The sequence below is a fragment of the Scyliorhinus torazame genome, chromosome 25 (genome assembly GCF_047496885.1).
Source record: "Scyliorhinus torazame isolate Kashiwa2021f chromosome 25, sScyTor2.1, whole genome shotgun sequence".
Lineage (NCBI taxonomy): Eukaryota > Metazoa > Chordata > Chondrichthyes > Carcharhiniformes > Scyliorhinidae > Scyliorhinus > Scyliorhinus torazame.
The window spans coordinates 29,372,416-29,392,743 of record NC_092731.1 but is presented as its reverse complement, the minus strand read 5'-3'; the positions used below and the strand labels follow the sequence as shown (position 1 = coordinate 29,392,743).

The 20,328-nt window shown below is 49.3% G+C and overlaps 1 protein-coding gene across 1 annotated transcript in view; it reads left to right on the top strand.

Moving 5' to 3' along the window:
* rasgrp4 (RAS guanyl releasing protein 4) overlaps window positions 1-20,328 on the top strand; it is a 191,265-nt gene that overhangs the window by 92,373 nt on the left and 78,564 nt on the right. The window contains exon 3 of the mRNA XM_072490239.1: window positions 17,678-17,783. Within this exon, the coding sequence (XP_072346340.1) occupies window positions 17,678-17,783 (106 nt within the window). The remainder of the gene's footprint in view (window positions 1-17,677; window positions 17,784-20,328) is intronic.

Here is a 20,328-nt window from a genome sequence, read left to right as displayed (position 1 = left end):
ACTTTAGTTGCACCGGGCTGGTTTAGCACACTGGGCTAAATCGCTGGCTTTTAAACCAGACCAAGGCAGGCCAGCAGCACGGTTCAATTCCCGTAACAGCCTCCCCGAACAGGCGCCGGAATGTGGCGACTAGGGGCTTTTCACAGTAACTTTATTGAAGCCTACTTATGACAATAAGCGATTTTCATTCATTTCATTTCATTACGGGTCGCTGGGTCATTTGCTGTCGAGGCTCTAACCTCAGGAATTCCCTCGCAAAATCTCTACCTCCTCCTCCACATCCCAATTTGAGAGGCTCCTTGACATCAACCCCCTTGACCTGTGTCCTCTTCGTAACATCTGCCTCTGTGGCCCTGTGGTAACATTTCGCTCGGCAATCACTCATGTTGCCTTGGGGACGTTTTACAATGTTGTAGGCGCCGCGTGAATGCAGATTGGCGTTGTTAAGGCAGTCAGGTAGCCGCCTCATTGGGAAGGCCCCGGGTTTGTTCCACGGACCACGGTCAATTCACTGACGGTAAAAGGGGGAGGGTATTCGAATCGGCCTGAAACAAATGGATTTGGTGCGGAGGGGAGGGGGGGGGTCCGGAAAATCAGGTGGGGCGCTCGCCCCGCACACTGGAGATTTGGATGAAGTGATTAAAGAGGGGTGCTTTGGTTCAGGGTCCCACGATGGAGTGGGACTTCTGAAGAAGTGGGAGAATTGGTTGGAAACCAATCTCCCCCTTGTGGCTGTCAAAGGCATTGAAGTGCCTGATCGGACACATTCGTATTATAGGGCGGAACAGGCTCGATGGGCTGAATGGCCCACTCCTGTTCCTGAATTCCTCACTGTTTTCATTTATATAGCACCTTCTCCGTTATGAGAAACCCCATGGTGTTCACAGGGGTATTTACAAACCAAGTGTGACATCGAGTCACATAAGGAGGTACTTGGCCAGCTGGCCAAAGGTTTGGCCACAGAGGAAGTCTTTGACGAGTCTCTTGAAGGAGGGAACTTGGGTAGGGAGGCTCAAGAGGGGAATCTCAGAGCTGGGAGCCCAGGCAACTGGCGGGGTGATTAGAATGGGTTTTGGCCCTGCGCCAAATTCCCCGTTCCCGGCGCTGCACAGGAACCTTGAGGTGGAGAATCCTGCCCTTGATTCCAGGACCCAGACCCTAGAGTGGGCCATGGACTCACAGCCGCCAAACTCAGAGACAGGATGTACAGGTTACGGGGGGATTACAGGGTTATGGTGCAGGGCGGGGGAGTGGGCCTAGGTAGGGAGCTCTTTTTGAGGTTCTGCGCAGACTTGATGGGCTGAATGGCCTCCTTGTGCACTGTCGGGATTCTATGATTGCGGGTTGATTGCGGGGACAAGAGATTTTTAGGGACTATTTTTAAAATGTAATTCTCTCGAATCATCACTCTCTCTTAGCGTTCCCTGCCTCAGAGGGTGAACGCGATTCCAAACCTATGTTGTGGACAGTAGCTGATGAAAGGTGAATGTCCGAGGTGCAAACATGCAAATCAGGAGTAGGAAGAGGCTATTCGGCCCCTCGCGCCTGCTCCGCCATTCTATAAGATCATGGCTGACCTGATTGTGGCCTCAACCCCACATTCCTGCCCACCCCCGATAACCTTTGACTCTCTTGTTAGCCAAGAATTTATGGGCGGCACGGTGACACAGCGGTTGGCACTGCTGCCTCACAGCGTCAGGGACCCGGGTTCGATTCCGGCCTCGGGTGACTGTGCGGGGTTTGCACGTCCTCCCCGTGTCTGAGCGGGTTTCCTCCGGGTGCTCCGGTTTCCTCCCACAGTCCAAAGATGTGCAGGTTAGGTGGATTGGCCGTGATCAATTGCCCCTTAGTGTCCAAAGATGTGCAGGTTAGTTGGGGCTACGGGGATAAGGCGGGAGAATGAGTGATCTGTCGGAGGCTCAGGGCAGACTCGGTGGGCCGAATGATCTCCTTCTGCAGTCTAGGGATTGTATGGTTCTATCACTGCTTTAAAAATATTCGGTGACTCGACACAAGGGGAAAGAAACGTCCTTTCAACATCCACCCTGTCAGAATCTAAAATGTTTCAATAAGATCGGAATTGTTCATTTGGCCCATCATGGCTGCACTAGATCACTTCTTATTCTTCGAAACTCCATTGGATACAGGGCCTAACCTGTCGAACATTTCCTTGTAACATAACCCCTTCATCGCAGGAAGCAGTCAAGTGAACCTTAACTGAACTGCTTCTAAAGCAGCTATGTCCTCTCCTAAAAAAGGAGACCAAAACTATTCCCGATATTACAATACTCTGTGCAACTAACAGAACGTTCCTATTTTTGAATTCCATTTGTCTTCCGAATCACTTGTGCTTGCCTGCTAACCTTATGTGACTCACACAGCAAGACACCCAGATCCCCCTGCACCTCAGAGGTCGGCTACCACTCCCGAATTAAGTAAAATGCTGCTTTTCTATTCTTCCTGCCAAAATGGACAAGCGTCCCACATTGTCCTCCGGAGCCCCCTCCCTCTTGTGGGGTAAGGGTCCCCTGCTGTGTCCAGCAGTTTCCTGGCTGAGAGTTGGACTTCGCCCATGCGGCCATGAACTGACCTTTCAACGCATTCTCCGCCACTGAGGCCTCCGCCTAACGTTGCCCATGTCCTCCCAAGCCTACCCCTTGTTCTACACAAGCTGGTTGCTGTTAATGTGGTCCCTGTGACCCAACAGGGCACAGATGAGCTGGCGTGGACTGGCGTTGCTGGCCGTAGCTGGCATAGGACTGTCAGGAGTAATATTTCATCTCTGAATAATCATGACCAGCGCTATTCTTCCTTTGGCACTTGAGTCAAAGCCCCATTCAAACAGCAGCTGCGAAACCTCCTCGTGAATCCCCTACACCGGCTCATTGACCCGGCAAGATCCAGGCTTGGGAAAGTGTGAGAGAATAGCACAATGGGTTTAATTACTTGCTGTGGTGTGACTGGCTTCAACTAGAACAGAGCAGCAACCGATTCACAGTGGCCGGCGGGGAAATGAGGAACGGCATTTATCAAACCGTTTCTGATGGTGCCCGCAGGGGCGAGGGAGGGGGCAATCTTAACTGGCGTACCCTCGTCCTCCCAATGGGTAGCGCTCTGAGTCAGAATGTTGTGGGTACTCGCCGGGATTTGTGCACAACACATGCCGACACAGCCGGTGCAGTACCGTGGGATTGCTGCACTCCTGCAAGTGCCGTCCTTGATGCATTTACATTGAGGCGAGGCCCTATCTCCCCTCTCAAGTCAGGGTGAACGATCCCTGTTTTTGAAGAGGGGCGATATTTATCTCCCAGCCGTCACTAGGACAGGGTCATTCTCGCATTGCCGCCGGTGGGAGCTCGTGGTGAGCAAATTGGCTGGCGGGTTTCCCACATCACGACCGTGACCAGGCTTCGCAGAATCGTCACGGTGCAGACGGAGGCCATTCGGCTGTTTGTGCCTGCACCGGCTCCCCGAATGAGCATCTCACCGGGTGCCATTCTCTCGCACTTCTACCCGTCACTCCTACACACCCTTTCTTTTCAAATTCTCATCTAATCCCCTCTCGAAAGCCTCGGCTGAATCTCCCTCCATCACACTCCCAGGCCGTGCACTCCAGACCCCCTCTACCCGCCGTGATTAAAAAGGTTTCCCCTCACATCGCCATTGCTTCTTTCACCAATTAAATGCCCTCTGCCAATGGCCAGATCAGCACATGTATTTGAATTAAAATGCCTGACTGGCTTAAAAGTACTTGGTTATTTTGAGGTCATGGTCGGCACCATACAAATGAAAGTCCTTCTTTCTTTACAGGAGAAGTTACACGATTACTGACTTGGCGAAAGGTAACCCGGGCGGGAGGGGTCTTTGATTACGCTGCCCGATTTCCCGAGGCAGCGGGAGCTGTAGGCAGAGTCAATGGATGGGAGGCAGGTTTGTGTGATGGACTGGGCTGTGTTGACGACTCTCTGTAGTTTCTTACAGTCCTGGGCCGAGCGATGCAGCCAGGTAGGATGCTTTCTATGGTGCACCTGTAAAAATGTGGGCATGCCAAATTTCCTTAGTTTCCTGAGGGAGGGTAGGCGCTGTTGTGCTTTCTTGGTTGTAGTGTCAATGTGGGTGGACCAAGACAGATTGCTGGTGATGTGCACCCCTAGGAATTTGAAGCTGTTAACTATCTCCACCTCGGCACCACTGATGCAGATAGGGGTGTGGACGATACTTTGCTTCCTGAAGTCAATGACCATCTCTTTAACTTTGCTGACGTTGAGGGACAGATTGTTGTCATTACACCACGCCATTAGGTTCTCTATCTCCCTCCTGTACTCTGACTTATCGTAGTTCGAGATCCGACCCACTACGGTCATGTCATCATCAAACTTGAAGAGCAATCTTGTGTCATCAGCAAACTTAAAGCTTGGTGGTAAACTTGACAAAAGTGAGTTTGCGAAAGCCCAAGTCACATTCTTAGGCAACATTGTTGGGCATCGTCGGATGGCCCCACGGAATGTGAAAACGAAAACTATTGGGGAGTTCCCAATACCATCAATGAGAAGAGATGTTCTGAGATTTCTGGGCATGTGTGGTTTCCGCGGAAGATTTGTGCCAAATTTCACCAGTGTGGTTTCTCCACCCACTGAACTTTTAGGAAAAGTACAGGAAATTTCTTTGGACGTCAAAATGTTGGGAGGCATTTGACAATCTGAAAACTGCGTTAATAACTGCACCAGTTTTGTCAACAGCAAGTTATAGCAAGCAATTTAAGGTGGCCATTGATGCGAGTGATGTTTGGCGCTGGGTGCTGTACTGTTACAAGAAGATGATGAATGTATAGAAAGGCTTGTTGGTTATATTTCCAGAAAACTAAATTCTATCAAAAGATGTATTCAACCATCAAAAAGGAGACATTGAGTTTGATATTGGCATTGCAACATTTTGACATTGATGTTGCTAACGATTCATCAGAGACAATTGTTTATACAGACCATAATCCATGAGAAGTTTAAGATCGAAATACAAGACTGTTTAGATGGAGTTTATTGCTACAATCATTTAACTTGAAACGCTATACATGTAACAGGAAGAGAGAACGTGATTGCAGAGGTATTATCAGGACTCTGAGCTGTAAGAAGCATGAAACATTCAAAGTTGGGAAAGAAGGACTAAAATGGGCAATGTTTAAATATTCAAATCTCCATGCATAAATATGATGAGATATGTATCATTTAGTGTCACAGTAGTATTTAGAAACATAGAAGATAGGAGCAGGGGGAGGCCATTCGTCCCTTCGAGCCTGCTCCGCCATTCATCATGATTATGGCTGATCATCCAACTGATATCCTGATCCCACCTTTCCCCTCCCCATATCCTTTGATCCCCTTCTCCCCAAGTGCTATATCTAACTACTTCTTGAAAACATACAGGGCTGGATTGTCCGATTTGGAGACTTTGTCCTCACGCCAGCGTGGGAACGGTGATGTTTTACGGCCGGAAAATCGGCGCAAAACGCCCACTGATCCTCCGCCTGGTGGGGGGCTAGCAGGCACCCGGCGTACAGCACCCGGCTCTAGCTGCTGATATGGCCGGAGAACTACCGGGTCCATGGCCGCGAATGCGCACGGTGGTGGCCAGCAGCGGCCGCACCGTGCAACATGCCGCCGGCCGCACGCGGACCCGGCCTGCCAAATAGTGCCCCCCCCCCCCCCCCCCCATGGCCAGGCACGCCATCCCCGGACCACCTCCCCATCAGCGCCCACAGCCCCTGCCAAAGTCCCCCCTGCCCACGGATTGGCTCCCCGGCGTCTTGCGGCGGCGCTGGACTGAGTCCGCAGCCGCCACGCCGAATTCCCGAAAACAAATAGCATGAGTGACCCACGCCGTCGGGAACTCGGCCAGTCGGGGGTGGAGCATCGGGGCCGAGGGCCTCAGGGGACGTCCTTAGTTTCCTCCGGGTGCTCGGGTTTCCTCCCACAGTCCAAAGATGTGCAGGTTAGGCGGATTGGCCGTGAAAAATTGCCCTTAGTGTCCAGAAAAGGTTGGGTGGAGTTAATGGGTTACTGGGATAGGGTGGAAGTGTGGGCTTGGGTAGGGTGCTCTTTCCAAGGGCCGGTGCAGACTCGATGGGTCGAATGGCCATCTTCTGCACTGTAAATTCTATGATTCTGTAGTAGCAAATTCCACAGGCCGACCACTCTCGTGAAGTGGTTTCTCCTCATCTCTGTCCTAAATGGTTTACACCACATCATCCGACTGTGACCCCTGGTTCTGGACACTCCCACCATCAGGAACATCCAGGGCGGGATTCTCAGATAACGGGGCTTTGTCCCCACGCGGGCGTGAAAACCGGAGGCAACCACTCTGGCGTCAACGGTTCCCGAAAGTGAGCATTGCTCACCTTCCTAGGGGGCTAGGTTGGCGCTGGAGTGGTCCCCGCAGCTCCAGCATGTGCGGAACGGCCGGCGTATTTCCACGCATGCGGGGGTTCCCTCCTCCGCGCTAGCCCCTGGGCAATATGGAGGAGCCCTACAGGGGCCCGGCGTGGAGTAAAGTAGGCCCCCACGGAACCAGCCCGCCCGCCGATCGGTAGGTCCCGATCGCGGTGCAGGCCACCGTGGGGGCACCGCCCCCCGGGGTCGGAATCCCCCCCCCCCCCAGGACGGCCCCTGCACACTCACCTTCCAGGTCCCGCTGTGTGGGACCTAAGTAACTCACGCCGGCGGGACCCGGCCAAACCCTCCATCGGGGCCTGGAGAGTCGGGGGGGGGGGGGGGGGGCGGTGCACGGCATGGCGGGAATCCCGCGGGCGCCCGAGAATCAGCGCCAGAGAATGAGGAAGCCGGTCAGAGAATCCTGGCCCCTGTGTCTACACTGTCTAGTCCTGTTCGAATTTTAGAGTTTTTTATAAGAACTCCCCTCATTCTTCTGAACTCCACGAATACAATCCTAACTGACTCAATCTCTCCACATACGTCACTCTTGCTATCCCAGGAGTCAGATTGTTAAGTCTTCTCTGCACTCCCTCGAATAATGAGTATTATTTAATATTGAAAAGGTTTGAAAAATGAATCCACCTTTTCATATTGCTGTTTCATTTCATTTAAGGGGGAGGTGTGTTGCTTGTAAAACATGTTATCTATTATGTTTGATATTTATGGCAGTAATGTTATTAAAACCCAGGTTTAAAATACATACAGGCAGTATGTCTGCTAAAGCTGTAATTAAAGAGTTGTAAAAGATGAGGTAATCATTCATTCCAACACTTACTTAGTTAAAGATAAATGGCTAATGGAATAGTGTTGTGATTGCTGGAGATTCCCTGGAGAGTAGATAATTTATGAGGGATTGTATTTAGTCGTAACTAAGCAGGTCATGGAACCTAGTGTGATACAGATGATGCAATTGATGGAGCCAGGTCTGTCTGTAGTTTTGTAATCTGTTATAGGATTTTAAGTTGAACAGTAGTTTAAAAAAAAACAAATTTAGAGTACCCAATTCATTTTTTCCAATTAAGGGGCAATTTTAGCGTGGAATGGAACCCTCACCCACGATGCTGGGGGCAAAGTCCTGTGTCTGTTCACTTCCTCTGCCCTCTGCCCTCCCCCACTCTCTTATTCATCATGGTTTTGTCCATGCACCCATCCTTCACATGGGATCCTCGATTTGACTGTCCCAGATTTCCTGGAATAGAGCAACAGGCCTCAGCGAGTCTTTACTGGAACTTAGGTTACATTGAGCCTCAAGATTGATTCTCTTCTCAATGGAGAGGCCTCGATCCACGGTGAGAGACAGTCAAAGGAAGGAACTTTGACCCCTAAGCCAAAGGTTAAAGGTCAAACATAGGGGACAACCACTGGACTCAGCATAGAGCGGGCACCAAACCGGCCGCATCTTCATTGCCATAGTTGGCCTCGTGAGCTGATGGTTTGCTCCGTGGCGATCAGCTCTGTGTCCAACATCGGCTGGTATAGCTCAGGAGTCCCACCCGGGCACAGCCGTCTCTGCCCCACCTGCTGCCGAGGAATACAGTCGGCTGAGAAGGTTGTCATAATATACACCAGTATACCATGGTACAGACACACACACTGATGGACACACAGCAAGACCAATCAACACACACAACACCGCAACCAATCACCAGTTAGAGCTCACTCACTATACAGACAGAGGGCATCAGAGTTCCCGCTCATTCGGGATGCAGCCTCCTACAAGGACAGAGCTTACATCTTACAGCACAGATCCTCACCATGTGCTCAGTGCATAGACTGGTTAGGACAGGCATAGGTCTTTAGTTTAATCTAACATCGTGTTAACCCACAGTGAAAGTATGTTCAACAGTTTCTAACTTGATAAAATAGTGTTGTACTATTTTAAGTGTTGGTGGCCTGCATGTGTTCCACGGATCCAGAGCACCCAACACATCCATTTTCTCTGGGCCCTCCTCTTGGCTGAGCTTCCCTCAACTCTTTTGACGCCCTCCAGAGGTCACGTCCGTTGGCAACGGTTTCCCCGTTTCCTGTGACAATATCCGCCACCTTCCAGCGGAGGTATGGAATCCCAGCAGGCCGAGACCCTGTGGCCACTTCACCCGACAGAAGGTCTTTGGGTAAATGGCCGCAATCTATCCAATGAATGCGGGCCGAGCCTTCGGAGACGTCGTTGGCTCAGTAATGAGCACAGAACACAAGAGTTGCCGACCTTGGCCAAGAGGTGCCAAGGATGCATCTGAGACAGCGACCTACTCACCGCCTTATGAAGATGAAGTGTGAAGTTTCAGTTGGGGCGATGGATAGTTACAAGGTAGCGAGGAAGGATCTAAAGAGAGAGCTAAGACGAGCAAGGAGGGGACATGAGAAGTATTTGGCAGGAAGGATCAAGGAAAACCCAAAAGCTTTCTATAGGTATGTCAGGAATAAGCGAATGACTAGGGACAGAGTAGGACCAGTCAAGGACAGGGATGGGAAGTTGTGTGTAGAGTCTGAAGAGATAGGCGAGATACTAAATGAATATTTTTCGTCAGTATTCACTCAGGAAAAAGATAATGTTGTGGAGGAGAATGCTGAGCTCCAGGTAAATAGATTAGATGGCATTGAGGTAAGTAGGGAAGAGGTGTTGGCAATTCTGGACAGGCTGAAAATAGATAAGTCCCCGGGGCCTGATGGGATTTATCCTAGGATTCTCTGGGAGGCCAGGGAAGAGATTGCTGGACCATTGGCTTTGATTTTTATGTCATCATTGGATACAGGAATAGTGCCAGAGGACTGGAGGATAGCAAATGTGGTCCCTTTGTTCAAAAAGGGGAGCAGAGACAACCCCGGCAACTATAGACCGGTGAGCCTCACGTCTGTAGTGGGTAAAGTCTTGGAGGGCATTATAAGAGACAAGATTTATAATCATCTAGATAGGAATAATATGATCAGGGATAGTCAGCATGGCTTTGTGAAGGGTAGGTCATGCCTCACAAACCTTATCGAGTTCTTTGAGAAGGTGACTGAACAGGTAGACGAGGGTAGAGCAGTTGATGTGGTGTATATGGATTTCAGCAAAGCGTTTGATAAGGTTCCCCACGGTAGGCTATTGCAGAAAATACGGAGGCTGGGGATTGAGGGTGATTTAGAGATGTGGATCAGAAATTGGCTAGCTGAAAGAAGACAGAGGGTGGTGGTTGATGGGAAATGTTCAGAATGGAGTTCTGTCACAAGTGGAGTACCACAATGATCTGTTCTGGGGCCGTTGCTGTTTGTCATTTTTATCAATGACCTAGAGGAAGGCGCAGAAGGGTGGGTGAGTAAATTTGCAGACGATACTAAAGTCGGTGGTGTTGTCGATAGTGAGGAAGGAAGTAGCAGGTTACAGAGGGATATAGATAAGCTGCAGTGCTGGGCTGAGAGGTGGCAAATGGAGTTTAATGTAGAGAAGTGTGAGGTGATTCACTTTGGAAGGAAAAACAGGAATGTGGAATATGTGGCTAATGGAAAAGTTCTTGAAAGTGTGGATGAGCAGAGGGATCTAGGTGTCCATGTACATAGATCCCTGAAAGTTGCCACCCAGGTTGATAGGGTGGTGAAGAAGGCCTATGGAGTGTTGGCCTTTATTGGTAGAGGGATTGAGTTCCGGAGTCAGGAGGTCATGTTGCAGCTGTACAGAACTCTGGTACGGCCGCATTTGGAGTATTGCGTACAGTTCTGGTCACCGCATTATAGGAAGGACGTGGAGGCTTTGGAACGGGTGCAGAGGAGATTTACCAGGATGTTGCCTGGTATGGAGGGAAAATCTTATGAGGAAAGGCTGATGGACTTGAGGTTGTTTTCGTTAGAGAGAAGAAGGTTAAGAGGAGACTTAATAGAGGCATACAAAATGATCAGAGTGTTAGATAGGGTGGACAGTGAGAGCCTTCTCCCGCGGATGGAAATGGCTAGCACGAGGGGACATAGCCTTAAACTGAGGGGTAATAGATATAGGACAGAGGTCAGGGGTAGGTTCTTTACGCAAAGAGTAGTGAGGCCGTGGAATGCCCTACCTGCTACAGTAGTGAACTCGCCAACATTAAGGGCATTTAAAAGTTTATTGGATAAACATATGGATGATAATGGTATAGTGTAGGTTAGATGGCTTTTGTTTCGGTGCAACATCGTGGGCCGAAGGGCCTGTACTGCGCTGTATTGTTCTATGTTCTATGTTAACCCCCCAAAGACATTTTGCATGCACAGTGCCAATCCCACTTTCAATGCACCTGCTGTTCAGTGCCCAGATAGTTTAACGCAGTAGCCCTTGACATGAGTCCCGATTACTCAAACAAAGTATTGGCGTTTTTGTATCAAGAGCAAATGAACCAAGGTTAAATCAGCCTGGGTTGCTTTCCAAGAATCCTCCTCAGCACTTACGGACCACAGACAACTCTGGAATGTGTGTTCCCTGACGGATCGACACATTCTGATAAACTCACGGAGCTGCCTGAGCCAAACTACTTCCACCTCGGATTCTGTTAAATACGTCAAGTTCAATAGAAAGAACTTACCCTCTCTTCATTTCGTAAAAACACAGAACCTTAGATAAAGGAGACCATTTAGCCCAGCTGGCCTGTTCCAGCTCTTTCCAAAGGGCTCTACTCCTCCCAAAAAGGTTTCCCCATAGACCTGAAAATGTCGCCATTTTAAGTATTTAACAATTTCCCTTTGAAAGTTAACAGTAGACGGGCGTCCCCTACCCTATCAGGCAGGGCTCAATTGGGAGAGGACTAGAATGTAGTGTGAAATATGGCGGCATGGTAGCACAGTGTTTAGCACTGTTGCTGCACAGCGCCAGGGTCCCAGGTTCGATTCCCGGCTATGGTCACTGTCTGTGCGGAGTCTGCACGTTCTCCCCGTGTCTGCGTGAGTTTCCTCCGGGTGCTCCGGTTTCCTCCCACAGGTCCCGAAAGACGTGCTTGTTGGGTGAATTGGACATTCTGAATTCTCCCTCAGTGTACCCGAACAGGTGCCGGAATGTGGCGACTAGGGGCTTTTCACAGTAACTTCAGTGCAGTGTTAACGTAAGACTACTGGTGACAATAATAACAATAAAGATTATTATTAATTATTAATTAATAAGTTCTAAAGGTTCAATGCTGGGTTTTGGCAGGAGTAGGTGAGTTGCTCTTTTCAGGAGCGGGATAGACTGGAGGGACCAAATGGCCTCCTGTTAGGGTGGATAGGATAGGACCCCCAATTTATACCAGGAAACTAGATGATAAACCCCAACAATTTTCCAGTGTGTAAACTGTGAGGGAAGGATACTTCACCCCCAGGAGTGATTCCACTGACAAATAGGGATTCTTTGTGTTAAAACAAACTTTATTATTAACACAAGATTAACCCCATTAACATCCTAGGAAGAAAAACAGCTTTCCAATTAACAGTTAAACAGTTCTAAAAAAAAAGAAAGGTCTTTGAATTTACTTTCCCGTCTACTTCTAAAATTTAATTAAGTAAAATCTACACACACAGCTCAAATGCCACTTCGTAATAAAGTTAACACTCAGTGGCTTACAGATTTATTCACAAAGTCCTTGGGAGAGAAGCTTTCAGAAGTCAGTCTGAGGAACACACCACCTTTCCTCAGAACCCAGAGCCAACCCTGTAAAACATGAAACGAAAACAGCAGACACAGGGCAGGGCTGAAAACTAAACTAAAAACTAATCCTGCTCCTCCCATGAGTGACATCACAGCCTGCCTAGCTGTTAACCCCTTAATCACAGCTTCAGCAGACATATCGGGCGGGATTCTCCCGCAATTGGCGGGGCGGCCTGTACCGGCGCCAAGAGCGGCGCGAACCACTCCGGCGTTGGGTCGCCCGGAAGTTGCAGAATCCTCCGCACTTCCGGCGGCTAGGCCGGCGCTGGAGGGGTTGGTGCCGAAGGGCCACCGCGGGACGGCATGAGTTGGCGCATGCTCAGAACCGCCGGCGTGTGTCCTGCGCATGCGCAGGGGGTTTCTTCTCCGCGCCGGCCATGGCGGAGCCTTACAGAGGCCGGCGCGGAGGGAAAGAGTGCCCCCACGGCACAGGCCCGCCCGCAGATCGGTGGGCCCCGATCGCGGGCCAGGCCACCCTGGGGGCCGCCCCCGTGGCCAGATCCCCCCCCCCCCACGCCCCCCCAAAGGACTCCGCAAGCCGCCCTCCAAGCCAGGTCCCGCCGGGATGGACCATGTCCATTTCACACCAGCGGGACTGGCCAAAAACGGGGGGCCACTCAGGCCATCGGGGCCTTTGAGAATTGCCGTGGGGGCAGCTGCCAACCGATCCCCGCCCCCTCCCGAAAACCAGTGCCATAGAATTCGGGAGCCGGCGTCAGAACGGCGGGGCGGGATTCACGCCGCCCCCCGGCGATTCTCCAACCCGGCAGGGGGTCGGAGAATCCCACCCATAATCTGGATACCTGAACCTAAGTTATTTTAATAACATTACTGCAACAGACATATAATCCAAAATATTTAAGAATTTTGTACATTCATCACACTCCTCCTGTTCTGTAACTATTCTCTGCAGCGGTGGAAGGGTACTTTTCTGAATTGAAAGCTGTGACTAGTGGTGTTCCGCAGGGATCAATGCTGGGACCTTTGGCATTCGTGGTGTATATAAATGATTTGGAGGAAAATGTAGCTGGTCCGATTAGTAGGTTTGCAGACGGCACGAAGATTAGGGGTGTTGGGTGTTGTGTTATGCTGCTTGGGATAACACAGGCTGCTACTTGATGCAGTCTTAACTAAAGGATGCTCCAGACTCTGAAATGAGTTCAACGTGTTTATTGAACTGTTAACACAGTTCTCAAATGAGTTCGACTCTCTGCTAATCTAACTGTAGTAACTCAGTCTAACTGTACCAGCTTGCTCTAAGCCACGTGCTGGGGTGTGATGCTGGGGTGTGATCAACCTTGTCTAACTCTCCAGATGTCTGTCTGTGGAAAGAGGTGTGAGTGCCTCATCCCTTTTATAGTGTTTATGTCATGCCCCCTTGTGGTGATGCTGCCTCTGAGTGTCCTGAGTGCCCATTGGTTGTGTCCTATTCTGAGTGTTCATCGGTTGCATGTTTGCATATCATGGCATTGGGGATAGTGAAGAGGACTGTTAGAGGATACAGCAGCATATAGATCGGTTGGAGATTTGGGCGGAGAGATGGCGGATGGGTTTTAATCTGGACAAATGTGAGGAAATGCATTTTGGAAAGTCTAATACTGATGGGAAATATACAGTAAATGGCAGAACCCTATTGACAGACAGAGGGATCTGGGTGTTCAGGACACTGAAAGTGGCAACACAGGTGGTCAAGAAGGCAGACGACATGCTTGCCTTCATTGGTCGGGACATTGAGTATAGAAACTGGCAAGTCATGCTGCAGTGACCTTAGTTAGGTCACATTTGGAATATTACGTACAATTCTGGTTGCCACACTACCAGAAGGTAGTTCCACAGTTTAAAAACTTCCAGACATTAGGAGAAACTCACTCATCGATGTTTCCTACCCTCAAAGTAGCGCCTGCGGTCTGCCCAGAATGTCCTCGCGGCTAAAAAGCAGGCCAATGTCCACCTGAGAAGACAGGCCAGACCTCGATTTAACATCTCACCTGGGGGGCATTTCGAGGAGGACACTCCAGGGCGCCTTCTCCTGGTGCAGGAGCTGCAGAGCTGGGCAATAGGTGACCGGCCTTGCCCACTAAGTGAAGCCAGGCCTCGACAGCATGGTCCCATCTCTACAGTTACCATAGCGACACTGAGGCTGCACGTTTCCAATCTAATGGAAGGCCATTCTGACAGCTGGCCACAGTGGGATGCACGGGCAGCTTTCTCATGTACGTCACACTCTTTTTAAGTTAGCTCATTTTGAAACATGGGTTTTTCAGAGGTTTCGATTTACACGTAGAAAATTATTTAGTTTAATTTCTGGGTCAGAAGGTCGCGCGTTCAGCCACATGAGCTGGAATTGGCACGTGGGACAGTACAGAAGAGATGCCAATCCAAGGCTTGCTAGCTCAGTTGGTAACTTCAACATGCTTTATACTATACAATGAAAAGCTGGACGCCCGTGACAACATTCAGCCCAAAAACCACAGGAGCTCTTCATGTTAAGGCAGGTCCATGAAAATGATTAATGGCTTCATTGACTGCTGCACCTGGCAACCATTTCGAGAGTTATTGCAGCCACATGTGCGGAGGAGATTTACTAGAATGGTACCAGGAGTGAGGGATTTCCACCATCGGTGGTGCGGGCTCACAGCGCCAGGGACCCGGATTCGATTCCGGCCTCGGGTGACCGTCTGCGTGGAGTTTGCACCTTCTCCCCATGTCTGCGTGGGTTTCCTCCGGGTGCTCCGGTTTCCTCCCACAGTCGGGAAATCTGTGCAAATCCCACACAGGCAGTCACCCGGGGCCTGAATCGAACCCAGGTCGAGGCAGCGGAGTCGGCAGCTCCAACCACTGTGCCACCCGAGATTCTGGGACATGCTGTCGGGCACAGAGGAGGTTGCAAAGGTAGGGAGGAGGTGAGGGGGACGGCTACACCCATGAGGGGCTTGAATTTGAGGAGGAGAATTTTAATGCTGGATTGGGGACCAATGTACGACAGAGAGCACAGGGTCGGAGGGAGTCTAGATTTCCCTGAATTTCTGGGGTAGATTTTGTCTGATAAAATGGGCAATATTGAATTCACTGAACATCAAACCTTCTCCCTAACCTCGAAGAAAGGCGGATTGATCATGTCGAATCTGGCATTCCTCGCAAAGTGGACTTTGCTGCCATCTGCATGTGCGTACATATGTGAACATGTGTGTGCGTGTATATGACCAAAATGTTTGAGGGCAACAGGGAAAAAGGAAGAGGCTGGGACTAATTGGATAGCTCAAAGAGCCAGTAAAACAACGATGGGCAGAATTGCCTCCTTCCGCATCGTTCCATAATTATAAATGCATGAACGTTATCCTCAACTGGACCCTTTGTTTTTTTTCTTTGTCTCCGCTATTCCACTTCCTCCCTTTTCAGCCCCTTTTTTGTCACTTTTTCTTCCCTGTTTAATGCTTCACCCTGTTCTGATCGGACCCGTGCTGTGTAAGTCTTACAGGGCTAGGGGCTACGGTGCGAATAAGCTTCTGCTTAATCCAGCCCTTTGCCATCATGCAGGGCAGATGTGGAGATAATGGGTGGGATTTCCTAGGTCAATACCGACGGCTGGCGAATTGTCCGTTCCCGCCAATGTGTCTGCCAGCCGGAAGGCCCAGGAATTTCAGCCCAATGTCTCTGCTTATAGGTGGGGTGGGGGTATGGGAAGTAGGCCAGAACCATCTTTTGCTATCAGAATGCAGATTGGAAAGCATCTGCGGAGAAACCAAGGCAATCAGCTGAATTGTCATTCATGGGTCACATTCTTGCCATCAGGAGAAAATGCCGAGCGGGGCTCCACACATGATGATCGCATAGTAGCGGCACCACCACTCGGCTGGCAATCCAGAGGCCCCAGGCTCTGGGGGACACGGGTTAAAATCCCACCACGGCAGCTGGTGGAATTTAAATTCAATTCATAAAATCTGGAATTGAAAACTAGTCTCAGTGATGGCAACCGTGACAACCATCATCGATTGTTGTAAGAACCCATCTGGTTCATAGAATTTACAGTGCAGAAGGAGGCCATTCGGCCCATCGAGTCTGCACCGGCTCTAGGAAAGAGCACCCTAGCCAAGGTCCACACCTCCACCCTATCCCCATAACCCAGTAACCCCACCCAACACTAAGGGCAATTTTGGGCACTAAGGGCAATTTTTATCATGGCCAATGCACCTAACCTGCACATCTTTGGACTGTGGGAGGAAACCGGAGCACCCGGAGGGAACCCACGCAGACACGGGGAGGATGTGCAGACTCCGCACAGACAGTGACCCAAGCCGGAATCGAACCTGGGACCCTGGAGCTGTGAAGCAATTGTGCTATCCACTTTAGATTAGACGGGTAGCATGGTCGACGCAGGCTTGGAGGGCGGAAGGGCCCGTACCTGTGCTGTGCTTTTCTTTGATTCATGATGACCGTGTAACCATTATCAATTGTTGTTAAAACCCATCTGGTTCACTAATGTCCCTTTAGGGCAGGAAATCTGCCGCCCTTACCCGGTCTGGCCTACACGTGACTCCAGACCCACAGCAATGGGGTTGACTCTGAACTGCCTCCTCTGGAATGACCGAGCGAGACACTCAGTTCAAGGGCAATTAGGGATGGGCAACAAATGCTGGCCCCATCCCAGTGACATCCGTATCCCGTGAAAAAACAGAAGAAAAACGGAGCTTGCTAACACAAGGGGAGATGAGTCCAGTGATGTGTGGAGACGAGAAAGGACTAAAAGATACAGAAACTGCTGGATGGACTTTGCAGGTCTGGCAGCATCTGTGGGGAAAGAAACAGAGTTAATGTTGCGAGTTCATGGGCAGCACGGTGGCGCAGTGGTTAGCATTGCTGCCTCACAGCGCCGAGGTCCCAGGTTCGATCCCGGCTCTGGGCCACAGTCCGCGTGGAGTTTGCACATTCTCCCCGTGTTTGTATGGGTTTCACCCCCACAACCTAAAGATGTGCAGGATAGGTGAATTGGCCACGCTAAATTGCCCTTTAAGTGAAAAAAACTGAATTGGGTAATCTAAATTCATGAAAAAAAATGTTTCGAGTCCATGTGGCTCTTCTTCAGAACCGAAGAGGGGTAGAAAAGCAACTATTTATGTAGTTGGAGGGGGTAGGTGTGGCAGAAAATAAGGGATAGGTCAGAGCCAGGGAGAGACTGACAGAAATGTCACAGGCACAAGACAAAAGGAGTGTTAACGGTGACATTCAGGGCTAAAGGAGGTGCTGATAGTGACCTGAAGGTAAGACAGCAGGATGTGTTAATAGGAGAACAGAGCTTGGTGCTCAGTGGAAGCAAAAGTGAAGAACAAGTGACAGATGGCCCTGCAGAGGAGGGGTGGGCATTTGGACAAACCACGGAATCAATAAACCAAAAGGGGGTCAATATGGTGGGGATAGTTCACAGTCGAGAAAGACATGGTGACAGGATGTGGCCAAGTGGAGTGGGAAGAGGTTTGTGTTGGGCCGAATGGCCTGTTTCTGCACTGCAGGCTGTGTGTAATTCTGCGGAACGTTTTTCCCCATTTGACCTACTCTTCCTTTTTTTCCTCCCTAGATACAGATGGAAGCCTCCGCTGTAGCAGCGAAACAGTGAATGTAACACTCATGATGCATAGTTGGATCATCCCATCGGCAGAATTTGCTTGCAAGCTGCTGGTACTATATCCTTTCAGCTGAAGGTCCTCACCACTAACGGTCGAGCGCCCACAAGGGGAGTCCAGAACACTGGTGCAGGGCCTTAAATTTAGAGCTTGGCCATTTAGAGATGAGGCTGGTGGAAATCGGAAACTCAAAAGGCCGTTAAGCCTGAGAGGATCAATCTGTTATGGGCGAGGCGTTTTCAGAACTCCAAAATGTATCATGGAGTTCAACCAACCTCGCCCTTTAATGGATTTGTTGCTTTTCCGAGCACATGGCTTGTTCCCTAGGTGTGGGATTACAATTATGGACACGTGGGTTTTTAAACACAAAACACTGTTTATTCCATGAACTCAACTTAACATCTTAAATAAACATTGGATCTCTTAACACCCCTTACTTCAAAGATAACTCAGAAAATATTGCAACAGTAAATAACTCCTTAAACTGTTCCTTCAAACTTCCAAGAGACTTAACACCTTTCAACAGTATCACATCAGGTTAAAGGATATATATCTTTTCTGTAGAATGGCAGAAACATATTAGCTTGGTTGATTTCAGCTCCAGCACCTTGCTTTCTTCTTGCAGCTCTCTGGACACACACAGACACACACAAACTGCTTTTTCCAACTGGCTTTCTCCCTCCAAGCAACTCACAGCAAACCAGAACTTCTCAAGCTGCTGTCTCCAACTGGCTTTCTCCTTTTAATCAGCTCTCAGCAAAACCAGCCAGGCACTTTTAAACTGTCAAACCAAACTGCAAAACTTGCAGCTCTCTGGAAACACCCAGACACACACCCAGCCCTTTTCAAATCTGAAACTAAAAACCTGCAAAATGGCTGACCTAAAGCCCAGCTCCACCCACTCTCTGACATCACTGTTTTCTTAAAGGTACATTGCTTAAACATCCATGTCTTAAAGGCACTCTCGCATGACAAATCGAAAACTTCAAAAGTGAGATCAGTAACTTTTCTGTTGGCCAAGAGTATTGTCGTGATCCCTTTTGAGACCATTAGCTCTTATGAAGAGGTATGAATTCCCAGAGATCGATGGAAAGAATCGCACGACACAATTGCACATTTTAAGACTTTTACTGCAACAAACAAACTAAAATCAAAAGTGACTAAACAATAAAATAAAAGCAATGTACTGCAGATCCTGGCAATCTGCAATAAACACTGGAAATTCTGGGAAAACTCAACACCTGTGGAGAGAGAAACAGTTCACATTTTGAGTCGGCATGACTCTTTTTGAGAGCTGACGAAACGTTAAATGATAGGCAACTAATGCACTAAACTATAGAAAAGGTATCTCCATTTAATTCCTAACACAACTGAAAGCCGCATTTATACCTTGCACATCACGCTCCACAGAAACGTAATCCTCTACATAAAGTCCCAAACTCCTCCCATCTTCAATAGGATCTCTTCTTGCTACCCCATCAGGGTGAATCTTCCAGTTTCCTTCTGAACAAAGTCCCTTCCCTCAATATTCTGAGCATAAATGATTGGACTTCCATTAACAAGGCACCCTCTGATGACTCGTTAGTCTGTCCCCCTCCACAATCCTCAGTTCTTCAAACCAGGAATCAGTCCTTACCAATATCCTGCTTAGTGGTTAACCCAAAAGCAGTCCCTTTTCTTCCACCTGCATTAGCTGATCCTGTTGTGGGTCCTCTTTCCCAAACCTCTCAAAATCATACATAACAGTATCAGGGCCATTTGGGTTTCCCGCTCTCCTCCCGACTCACACTTGGCTGGCCAGTAAAAGCGTAAGCTCAGCAGGGATTCTGATTTGACCAGCAAAGTGGATTGCTGCCTGTGCTTGATTGACATCTTTAAGTAGTTATAATATGTTGTTCTTTCCGTGCTCACTCTTGTCAATGCGTCAGCGTTTATTTGGATAAGATTAGGAGGTGTGAAGTATTTGAGACTCTGTTATTGATACTTCGTTTAAAAAAAAAAAATTTAGAGTCCCCAGTACATTTTTTCCAATGAAGGGGCAATTTAGCGCGGCCAATCCACCTACCCTGCACATCTTTGGGTTGTGGGGGTGAAACCCACGCAAACATGGGGAGAATTTGCAAACTCCGCACAGACAGTGACCCAGAGCCGGGATCGAACCTGGGACCTCGGCGGCGAGAGGCAGCAGTGCTAACCACTGCGCCACCGTGCTGCCCGTTATTCGTACTTTAAAGGTCTGACACTTTTATAGGGTTGGAGGATTATCACGTTTTTTTTAAAGAACATTCTAAATGCATTTTTTCTCAGCAGTTTCACACTTGCCACACTTGTTATTACTATATAGCATATTGGTTATGTGCATTGGGAAGAATGGGTGAACAGGCAGAGAGGGGGCATGATTTGACATTGGGAGCATGAGGGGATAAAGAGAGTGGCTGGGGGAATGAGTTGCATTGAGTTGACATGGAGAGTATGGTGGACTATGGGAAATGTTCATACATTCATAAGATATAGGAGCAGAATTAGGCCATTCGGCCCATCGAGTCTGCTCAGCCATTCTATCTTGGCTGATATGTTCCTCATCTGCTACCTACAATGTTACAGA